The sequence below is a fragment of the Glandiceps talaboti genome, chromosome 2 (genome assembly GCF_964340395.1).
Source record: "Glandiceps talaboti chromosome 2, keGlaTala1.1, whole genome shotgun sequence".
NCBI lineage: Eukaryota > Metazoa > Hemichordata > Enteropneusta > Spengelidae > Glandiceps > Glandiceps talaboti.
The window spans coordinates 1,343,460-1,355,911 of record NC_135550.1 but is presented as its reverse complement, the minus strand read 5'-3'; the positions used below and the strand labels follow the sequence as shown (position 1 = coordinate 1,355,911).

The window sequence follows — 12,452 nt, the reverse complement described above, 5'->3', positions numbered from 1 at the left end:
AGGATGCGTTCAACTTACCTTATGAAGCTGCACAAGACTCCGCATACAATTTGTACCTTGACAAAAATGAGCGCATTACAAGATTAAAGACATCCTCAACGTGGTATTCACAGATACAAGGTCAGCTCGGGGTTTGCCATTTCGATAGCTGTGATTTTGTGTTTTTCACGAAAAGGGGTATCTCTGGTGAAACAATAGATTTCAATGCTAGTGTCTGGTCTGACATGAAGGAGAAGTTGTCAACTTTCTACATGAAATTTATTGTGCCACATTTGGCGAAGGAATAGGTAATAAATAGTGTGATGTATTATAAATTAATTGATACGGGACCCCCCCCCCCCCCACGAGGTGGACACATCCCAGTCTCAAAGCTCTTCCCCCTACCTCTCATTGTCAAGATGCTATCAAAGTATATTTCAAATTTATTTCAACCCTATATAGTTGCTTTTTTCTTCCGTAAGGAAGAGATACATTGTATATTTATGGGTGGAAGACTGTGTCATCGTTTTCTCCATAACGGCTTTCTCAATTCAAACTAAATTTTGAAGACGTATTCCGTAGGGTAATGGCAAGACTTTATAAGGTTTTGGTAAAAATCCTGTGAATATTAATGAGCAATTTACGTAATTAATGATTTTCGGTAATTAGGCTATATCTGAAGAATGCACACTTCAAATTCAATATAATTTGATACATGCATTTGCGATACCTGTCCTGAAAATATTACTAATGTAGCTTTTAGTTTTAATAAGTTATTGGCATATTTTTGTAGGCCACTAAAAAGGAAAAAATAGTTTCTCGTCAGGAAATGTTGTCTAAAGTGGTACGACGATGCGCTTATTTTTTTTTTTACATTCTCAACAAATGTCACAGTACGTGTTGTGGTTGGCCAGGAGATCACTAACAGCAATGAGCAAATAGCAATCAATGAGAAAAAATAACTTATTACATATGTTCTGTTGTATTCCAACAATTGTCTGTAGGAACGACAATCTCAAAACTTTGCCCTTACGGAAGACATTCAGTTTACATCTGGTTACATGTTGTGTTTGTGCTGTCTTGCAAAGCTTGGAAATTATTGCATGAAAATGTCTGAATAGTCTTAAAATTGACTTTTCAGAGTTAAAACCTCCTGTGCTTCGAGGGGGAGACCCCCTAGGGACCCCCCCCCCCCCTTTAGAGATGTACATATTCCCTTCTCAAGCTTTCCCCCTACCTTTCAAGATGCTATTAAATTCCTTTTGGAACATATTTACCCTGTGCAGTCAATAATTATAATTATGATAGTGCTAACCTGGGACCCCCGAGGCTGGAGAGACTGATCAGTCCCTTAAACACATTCAAGTACCCATGATCATTACTGTGATCATAACAATTTATCCGTTATTGTGGGCTTGCCAGTCTTCCTGAATGAACAAATACATGGTCTGGAAGGATGATAGGGGTGGGCTGTTCACCACAACTATTCTAAAAATAGACATTGTCAATCGGACATATCTGCTTTGTTATTTTTAACGTATGTACTAAATTGTATTGAAATTGAAGTATGCAGTCTTAAGATATAGCCTAATTACCGAAAATCATTAATTATGCAAATTATTTGTTAACACTGTAAGGTACATCAAATAACTTTATAGGACATACACAATTTTTTATGGTTAATGCATGTATTGAATTATATTGATATTGAAGTATGCAGTCGTAAGATATAGCCTAATTACCAAGAATCATTAATTATGCAAATTACTATTAACACTGGCAGGTACATCAACAAGCTTTACAGGACATATGCGATTGTTAAGGTTAACGTATGCACTGAATTATATTGAAATTGAAGTATGTATTCTTAAGATATAGCCTAATTACCGATAATCATTAATTATGCAAATTATTCATTAACACTTAAAGGTACATCAACAAACTTGATAGGACATATGTGTTTTCTTATGGTTAACATATGTTCTAAATTATGTTGAATTTGAAGTATGCATTCTTAAAGTGGCCATATGATTCTGAATGAGAATTTGGTATTTATTTTGGATTTTTGTTTGATAAAACAGCTTCACTATGTTTTTCTACTTGAAAAAATAATGTTAAATAACATATACCAAGTCCATGTTCACATCTCAATAAACGGCAAAACATTAAATAATGTGTGAAATGTTTGTTATTGTACGTACAATAACAAACTTTTTACACTTTTTGCATCATTTTGCAATGCATTGAGTTATGAACATGGACTTGGTATATGTTCTTTCGCATTATTTTTTCAAGTAGAAAAACAGTGAAGTTGTTTTATCAAATAAAAATCCAGAATATATACCAAATTCTCATCCATATGGCCACTTTAAGATATAGCTTAATTACCAAACATAATTAATTAATATGCAAATTATTCACTAATGCTGTGAGGTACATCAACGAATTTTATAGGACAAATGTATGTTGCTATGTTTAACGAATATACTACATTATATTGAAATTGAAGTATGCAGTCTTAATATATTGCGTAATTAGTTGATTTCATTAATATGCAAATTTATCTAATTAAACATTAACAGATCTGGCTCAAAACCTAATCAGGTCTAGCCATTACCCTAAAGATTATATATTCCAAATTTCATTACAATTGAGCCAGCCGATTTTTAGAAAATGATGACACAGACAGACAGACACACAGACACACAGATAGACGGACAGACAGACAAACATTCCCCTTTTAATACCTCCTGTAACCTTACGGGAGGTAAAAATGGTGGCTTAACTTTGACGTTGAAGTTAGGGATATCGCGTATGACCACAACACTGAGGAATTTTCGAAACAAGGATATTTACCCAAATGATACTATTTTTGGTCATAAATTCATAACAACATTGTACAGGTACATACAGAGTGTAAGCCATCCATACCACACTATTGTAATGCAGTAGTTACACTCACAGCCAGTCATCTAGTTTTATTAACATATTCAAGCATTTTCTGAAACTGTTAGAGAACTTACTCTAATACCAATATTGTATTTTGAAATAATTATGGAAAGTTACACTGAAATCTGATGAAAATTGATGGTCGTCGGAGAAGGTTGAGCAGGGTCAGCAAACTATGTGTACATGTACGTTAATGTCACCAGATAACAGGTCACACGACACACGAAGCACACTGTGTAGCATGCCATACTCTTTTTATTTGTTGTAATTTCCCTTTGAACTCCTGGGCATAGCCCTATAATAAATCGGTTATTACCCGATATCACATCTTCTTTCGTCATATCACCGCTTACTACAGTTTCCGTAACAAGACACTCATCTAATGATTCGTGTCACATTACGGAAAGAGCACTCACGGCGATACTATGAATAAAAAGGTGATATCAGGTAAGAACCTCATATTAATAGGCAAGGGAATAAACATTCAATAAATATATGTCAATATGCCTGGCAACAAGACCGCACCCATAGCAACAACCAAATAGTGGTGTGTTGCAAAGATAACAGGAATTAATAGAAAAGGGAATAAACATTCAAAAAATGTATGCAAATATGCCTGGAAACAAGACCACACCCATAGCAACAACCAAATGATAAAGTATACAATGTATCGCCTAGATAACGACAGGGATGGTGTAGTCAAGTGGATTAACACTGAAACGGTGAATACAAATATGCCTAGCAACAAAACCATGCCCACAGCAACAACCAAATGATGGCATACATGTATATGGTAAAGGTACTAACAGGGTTGGATTGGCAACCAGATAAACATAACCCCAAAAAACTGTAAAGTTGTGCTATTAGTCATTGGCACTATTTTTCATGAAATGGTAGACTGCCTACTCAGAAGTACTGTGTTGTGAATTTTACAAAAACTAGACTTGAAATTAATTTGTAAATTTCCCCAAACCTTCGGGTGGCAATACAGACATAGAAGTAAATCATTTGAATTATTTGTTTTATCTACTTAGTATTTCCTGTTGTTATATTGAACTTAAGTTAAAATACATGCATCAATCAATGTACTGTTTGTCTATTCTTTCAACAGGAATTTCAGATGTGATTGTGGCAATAGCAGATTTCCTAATCTCATATGCAAGTTCTATGCAGTAAGTTCAAATCACGTAGTGATGTAGCCATTTTATCCTATTCTCAGCTCACTGACTATTATCTTGACTGTTAGATTTCTTAATAGTTATAATATGGCTCTAAGTTTAAGAAAACTTCACAAATAAGGACAAATAATTGATGTTTTCCCCTGAAAGTGTCCTGTTTTACTGCTGAGGAGACATACAATAACTAAGATATACCATGAATTCAATAAGTTGTGGAGGTTTTTTCCCTAGTAGTAGAATGTTGTCATTGTTGGTGAGCAGTGCTGGTCTTTCCTGTCATATTAACTGATCTATAAATTTTATTTCTTTGATTAATTCATGCCTTTTCGTACTTCAGAACAAATCAGCAGTGAATGCCAGTAATAAATACAACCATAACTTCAAGGGATTGTACTGTACCTGTCAACGACCTTACCCTGATCCAGAAGATGATGTAAGTTGGAACTACTTGTAGCCATGTCAGGCAATTTTTGAAAATGTCTTTTGCTTATCAAACCTGTAGGAGTTGGATAGATCTCATTGAAAGATGAAAAATGACACTTGAATGACTAAAATCGGCCAAGAACTTTTGAAGATACAGATTTGTAAAGCATTAAATTTCCAAATTTCTTTCTGCCATGACTTCCAAATTGTGAACAATTAAGTTTTTCCCTACTTTGTGATATGATTTAAACAAGAACATGACATTTCTAGATAAAGTTATCTGATTTTCACATAGAAAAGTGTTTGTCAACTGAAATAAGGAGGTACTCTAATAAGCATTTATCATAAATATGAATACAGGTACATGTACATGGAAATCACGAGTTTTGCTAAAATCAGTTATTGTTGAGAAGGTTACTAAAAAAAAAGTTCCATTAATTACGTATGCATATTTCTTGTTAAACACTTTCCATAAATCCTATCATCATGAAATTTAATATTTTTTATGTTTCAAAGGGTGCTGAATCTGATGGTGTCATAAAAATTGGGGTACAGATCCTCCCAATATGAGTTTCCGAAATTGTGCAAATTAGGTGGGCTATTTATGCAAATGTTTGCAAAAATTATGAAAAAGAAAAAGTACACTAGTCTTCATTAAATGTCATTTATACCATGCATCGTATGGTATCAACTGTGATGTACATAGGCCAGCGTTCTGATTTCAAATGCAGGTTACATGAATGAATTCCTGAATACAGGTGATATACCCCATACATACTTTTTCATGTCTTAGTAATAAAGAAGAAAAAACATCTTTCTGATCATTTTCATCACCAAAAGGAACATATTCATCACTTTAAACATAGACCCTCCAGTTGGTGGAGGGTCTATGCTTTAACTCAAATACATCATTCTCTAAAAGAAACATTAAATTTCAACTCGTATCATTTATCTGAAATTCCTGGTGCTTCTGGTCCAAAATCGACTTGAAAGTTATAAATTCTGTCCTAACGGCAGATAATAGCAGAGAATTAACAGGACGAGGCTATGACCCAACACAAACTTCAAAGACCTTTCAAACATGGGGTCATATGTCGAGATGTCCATCGGAATTGCGGAATACATGAGGCATGAAAAAATGCTTACTTTTTAGCTCGGGGCGCAGTTGAATGAATCGCATTTTCAAGGGTTCTTTTTCGTATTTTTTCTCATTGTACTAAAAAAATTTTTACAGTAAAAATGACCTTTTAAATCTGAACAAAATGATGTTGTATTTATCAAATCCGACCTCTCTGAGTGGAGATATTGTCTTCTCAATGTATGTGTGTGGACACACACTGGCAGAAAATTTTTCGGTGCGTCTGACTATGTACATGTATATATACTTGTAACACTGTATTGACGAAACTTAGCACTGAATACACATCACGGGAAGCCTAGCACTTACAACACATAACAAAGGAAGCTTAGCACTAAATACAAAACACATAAAAAGGGAAGCTCAGAGACTGGTCAGTTTCTTCGGGGGGGGGGGGGAGTTGTAGGGGGCAGGGTCACTCTGTTTTTAGCACAACTGAACTGAGGTTCAGTAGTGCAATAGGGATTGCCCGGCGGCTGTCTGTCTGTCTGTCTGTCTGTCTGTCTGTCTGTGTGTGTGTGTGCATGTGTGTGTGTGTGTAAACAACTTAAAGTAAAAAACCGCAGCACCGATTGCCATGATATTTGGTGGGTTCATTACCTTGGATGTCTAGTTGGGAAATTGTTCAAATCAAAATGATCGCATCACAGGTGTGTGATTTGGGTCAAAAAATGTGATTTTTGGTTTAAAAAAACTTAAACTCAGAAACTACTGGGCAGATTGGTGCGAAATTTGGTGGGAACATTCTTAAGAAGATGTAAAGTAAGATTTGTTCATGACATGATGATTCCATCAGTAATATGCAAATAAAAATGTGTCTTTTTGGTTACAAATCTATAACTCCAAAACTACTGAGCAGATTGGGCTGAAATTTAATGGGAATGCATCTAGGGATGTATGGACAAAGAAATATTATGCATACAATGATTCCATAAACAACCAAATGGCAGTATATTTTGGTCAAATAACAACATCATCTGGTAGGCAAGTGAGTAAACATTCAAAAAATGTATGCAAATACCCTAGCAACCATGACCACGCCCATAGCAACAGCGAAATGGTCGTGTATTTCACAAAGATAGGGATTAATAGACAATTGAATAAACATTCCAAAAATATATGTAAATATGCCTAGCAACAAGACCACACCTATAGCAACAGCCAAATAATCATATATATTGCAAAGATAACAACAGGAATAGAAAGACAAATGAATAAACATTCACAAAATATATGCAGATGTGCCTAGCAATAAGACCACACCCATAGCAACAGCCAAATGATCACATATATTGGGAAGATAACGGGGATTAATAGACAATTGAATAAACATTTTAGAATGTATGCAAATATGCCTAGCAACAAGACCACGCCCATAGCAACAGCCAAATGATCACATATTGTGAAAATAAGAGGATTAATAGACAAATGAACAAACATTTTAAAAATGTATGCAAACATGCCTAGCAACAAGACCATGCCCACAGCAACAGCCAAATGATCACGCATATTGCAAAGATAATATCAGGTATTCATACACAAGTGATCAAAAACCTTCAAAAATGTATGAAAATATATCTAACAACATGACCACGCCCATAGCAACAGCCAAATGAAGGCATATATGGCAAAGATAGCAACATGGTTGGATAGGCAACTTGATAGTCATTCAGCAAATGAACACCTATTGTTAGCATGGACTAGCATGCATATGGATAAACATTTTTAAAAAAACTGTACAGTTGTGCTACAATGCCACTGGCACTATTTTTAATAGGCCAGAATATAATATTAGTACATGATACAATTTACCAAGTGACAGCATTACAAGCATACAGTGTACACGTAACTTGACTAATGTTGTGCCAACATGAAGCATAATACGTATTACACCGTCCATGTGCACCACCGCGGCACCGATTGTCCATAGAAAATACAGGTAAAGATTTACGACCCTGTTGCATACTGTCTCATATTTACATTTAATAACACTACACAAACATTTATTCATGGTTACAAATTTATTTTTCTCTCGAAAGCCATAGTTTCTTACATCCCCCAATTCACAGACTTTGGGGATAAGTGCTTTGTATAGAACATACCTGCAGAAGATTTACGAACCTGCTGTCCCATGGTTGTCATACATGGTGACATGACATTTTTTGAAGATTCTATATGACTGCAAGGACTACGTTCAAATCCTATCTCTGTCAAGGAATTTACTATGTGCCTAAGCACCCAGTATATCATTCAATTCGTTGATTCGATTCTTCGTTGATGGATTTTGAAAAATGTAGAGACAGACAGCTTTAAAATGTAACAAAAATCCCAAAATTAGTCTAAAAATGACAATAAATGCACAAATACGAATGTGCAAACATACTTTGTTTTCATGCCAGCTGATTGGCTTTTCCGACGACATCATTGAGTTCATGAATTAAGAGAATTGAAAAAACACACCTAAATTTGACTAAAAATGGCATTTTATTAATATTACTGTGGTATACGATAGAAATGCCGTAGGAAAAAAATCAAAAAGTACTACAAATAGCAGAATTTCTAGAAATAGCTAGTTGTGAACGAGGATGGTGAACTTACGACCTCTGCTAAGCTTCAAAGCATTGCATGTAGTGGTATAGGGAAGATATTGCGTGCATCCTCTGAACTCACTTGTCGTGCATTACCACATCGGCAATTTTGACGTGGCGATTTTGCCTCCAATATTGATCATACAAACTCAAAACTCCTTAAATGAACCACAAAGTGGTAATTTTAGAATGAGTATTATCGTTTTTATTGATGACTGACTCTGTCAAAAATCGTCCCCTACAGTGACAGCAACGGCAACTTCATGACTTTGTCGATCGAGAGCGCTAGCATCTACTGGAATGAACCATTCTGTAGAAGGGGTGCAGAATTTGGATTTCAAGTCTGCAACCCTGTTTCGAACAAACACTTGTCATTTGGGCACACAATGCATAGAATTAAGACTATAGCACATGTTGTAAAGTGGTTAATCATTGGTGGGGTTTAATTTTCGCTTAATTCAGGCATTGGCAATGAGCGCGAAATCAAAACACCACTATCAATGTATTCCCAAGGGGCAGTCCACCGGCACAACACACCACAACATACACGTACTTATCAAACGCAACATGCACTCATTCATACTGTACACAAATAAAGGTAAACAAACCACGTTTTCAAATCAAATCGAATGGCGTTTTATTTACTGATACATGAACTACAAAAATACCATTATGTGAAAATGATTTATTACAATGAAGACATTACCCAGTTTCAATTACTGGTGAAAAAAATGGTTCAAATCAAAGAAAATGACGAACACATGACTATAGTAAGTACACAAAACTCAGACTAGTAGCTCAACATTTCACAGTTACATTTGTACTGGTACAACAGGAGCTTTAAATTGGTAACACTTGAAAAAAAAACCTCGGAATTCAATGTTCTGTACTAGTAATAAAGATACGAATGTGTTCAAAATTTAAAATGTGAATGAAATCATGAGTTTGACAATTAAAAACTAGACTTGTTTTCTAAAATGCAACTAATCACATGCTATAGTATGAAACAGACTGAAATTACAGAAGGTTCTTACTGGAAGCATTCTATAATCCCAGCATCTTTAAAACCACCTAAAAGTTCACCTCTCTTAGTGGATACGCGTTCTACAGCAGACACGAGCCATTTGGCGTGGACAGGTTTCACTTCGGATAGCCGTAGAGAAATTGTTGGGTCATCATTATGATCCATGTTCAACGCACTGCAAACACGATCAGAATACCAGTGTTGAAACTCACGTTTTAACTCGTCCTTGAAAATCTTGTTGACGGCTAAGTCCATAGGCTGGAGACGATCAGTAAAACAGGCAGGTACATAAACGACAGAAATGTGGTTGTCGTACAGTTTCTGTTTCAGTTCGTCACCACGATGGGCTCTGTAGACATCAAACATGGCGACCCCTTGTTGCGTTGGTGGAAGTTCAAGACGGGCTCTTGTGTCTTCAAAGTAGGGAATGATAACTTTGTCGACATATTGCATCATGGAGCTTTGGTTCGACCAATGACTTTCTGTGTGGAAAATGTCCCAATTCTCTGGAAACGCATAGTTTGAATGGCAACGATCGGTTTTACCTTGATACAGCAACTGTGGCGGTAGGAAGTCACCGAAGGCAGAGGCTGCAAACAGAGCAGTGATTTGACATTTGTCATCTAAGCCAGTGATCAACACTTGCCACGAGCCTTCTTCCGCCATCGTCCATTCTCCCGAGGGAATGATCGAGACACCTGAGTGTCTGATCCCAGTTGATAACCATGTCGGGCGGGATGTTAAATTCTCTGACGTTGTTTGTGATACGTTCTAGAAGCTTTCTCTTAATTTCTGGGAAGACTGTATCAGGGACTGTCGTCTTCACTGCTTTCATGCCCCTCCGCTTCACGTAGGAGAGATTTTGCCCAATCTGTTGTGAATTTGATATGGCCACCAAACTCTTCAAGGAGATTTCTATTTTCACTTAGCATGACACCTACCGATCTCGATGCAGACTGACGAATTTACTACTCCCCCCTTGACTAGGATACACCGAATGACTGTTTGGACTCATGAATCGAGTTCCTGACCAAGCAATACAGGTCGGCCTCGGGTTGTAGGTAAGACGGTAACGTTCTCTTTCCCACGTTTCACTTCTTTCAAGTACGCTGTCTTCATGCCCCTAACCGTACTCCTTCGGATTGGATTCTCAAGTTTTTTGCTGAACTTTCTAACAGCATTCATTACATCATAGTTGACTGCATACTTGGCGATCTTTGCCCTTGTTTCTTGATCGTAGTGCTGGTAATTTCCTCGTTTGCGCTTGTTGCTATGGTGTCTGCTGACAAACTGCAATCTTGTACATCACTGTCATCGTTTGGATAGAGTAGACCAGGTTCGCTAGGCTTGGGATATTTCTTTAACCACCGATGTAAAGACATACTGCTAACGTAGTAGATAGAGTTGTAGTACGATTGCGATGGAGAACGTTATCGTGCAGATCTACTTTGGAGCGAATGAAATCATGTCAAAAATTGTCCCTGTTTTAAAGCATTTTTTGCTTTGAACTTGCGACTGTGAAAAGCTTACTGCTTTGTCGGTCATGTCGGGTTAGTGTATGTTGAAAAAGAAAATCTCTGTAAATGCCTGAAAGCCATTCATTCATACAAAACAATGTTACACACATGTACTTGTATCCATTTATGTCATTCAAAAATGTGTCAAGTGGGAAGTATGTTAATTTGTATGTGTGATTTTAATCTATTGTTTATACATCCTGTCAACCCGATCGTTTACACCTCAGACGTCAGTTTACAATTGTTTATACTTTGAGGACGGCGACTTTTGAAAAGTGGCAGTTTACTTAAAGTCTCGTGGACTGATTTCCAATATGACATCGGTCACAATGCTCATTAACATATTAATTTTTTTTTGATTAAAGGAAGTGTAGTGCTGAATACACATAACAAAGGAAGATTAGTGCTGAATACACATAACAAAGGGAGATTAGCACTGAATACACATAACAAAGGAAGCTTAGTGCTGAATATACATAACAAAGGAAGTGTAGTGCTGAATACACATAACAAAGGAAGTGTAGTGCTGAATACACATAACAAAGGAAGATTAGCACTGAATATACATAACAAAGGAAGGGTAGTGCTGAATACACATAACAAAGGAAGATTAGCACTGAATATACATAACAAAGGAAGATTAGCACTGAATACACATAACAAAGGAAGATTAGCGCTGAATATACATAACAAAGGAAGCTTAATAGCAAATACACACAGATGAAAGGGCTTACTGATAAAACATTTGGGAATGTGTTGCACTGAAATATTGTTTGTGTAAAGTATGTGTATAGTTGTAAATTTTCTATAACTTTTTAATTTGATGTCAGTAGGTTTGATATTCTTTTCAACTCCTTACAGATTGAAGATGAAATGATTCAATGCATTGTATGTGAAGATTGGTTTCATGGTAGGGTAAGTTGTCATTGTATGTAAAACAGGGCATGTCTTTTGAAAATGGCAGGAGAGCTAAAAATCACTCCACTGAAACCATTTCTATTTGTATTTTCAAATGGCCAGTTGGCTTTGAATAAAAAAAAAAAAAAAAAAAAATTAAAATGTATGCAAAAATATATTTATAAGTAACAGTTCGTTTGGTTATTTGTACAACAATTATTATTGCAACAATTTTGTTCAGTCTGTGCACATCAAAATCTTGAAAACATATTCAGTTTTTTGTTGTGACTACAAGTAGTACAATAGGAAAATAGTTTTTTATTAGCACAACTGAACTGAGGTTCAGTAGTGCTATAGGGATCGCCCGGCGTCTGTCTGTGTGTGTGTGTGTGTGTGTGTATGTGTGTAAACAACTTAAACTCAAAAACTGCTGAACCGATTGCCATGATATTTGGTGGGTCCATTACCTTGGGTGTCTAGTTGGGAAATTGTTCAAATCAAAATGATCGCATCACAGATGTGTGATTTGGGTCAAAAAATGTGATTTTTGGTCAAAAAACTTAAACTCAGAAACTACTGGGCAGATTGGTGTGAAATTTGGTGGGAACATTCTTAAGGGGATGTAAAGTAAGATTTGTCCATGACGGGATGATTCCTTCAGTGATATGCAAATTAGGGCTAAAAATGTGTCTTTTTGGTTAAAAATCTATAATTCCAAAACTACTGAGCAGATTGGGCTGAAATTTAATGGGAATGTAT

General features: G+C 36.1%; 1 protein-coding gene across 1 annotated transcript in view; it reads left to right on the top strand.

The window, feature by feature from the left end:
* The window catches only part of LOC144453777 (putative E3 ubiquitin-protein ligase UBR7), an 81,907-nt gene that overhangs the window by 16,481 nt on the left and 52,974 nt on the right, over window positions 1-12,452 (top strand). The window contains exons 3-5 of the mRNA XM_078145129.1: window positions 4,040-4,100; window positions 4,444-4,539; window positions 11,658-11,711. Of these exons, the coding sequence (XP_078001255.1) occupies window positions 4,040-4,100; window positions 4,444-4,539; window positions 11,658-11,711 (211 nt within the window). The remainder of the gene's footprint in view (window positions 1-4,039; window positions 4,101-4,443; window positions 4,540-11,657; window positions 11,712-12,452) is intronic.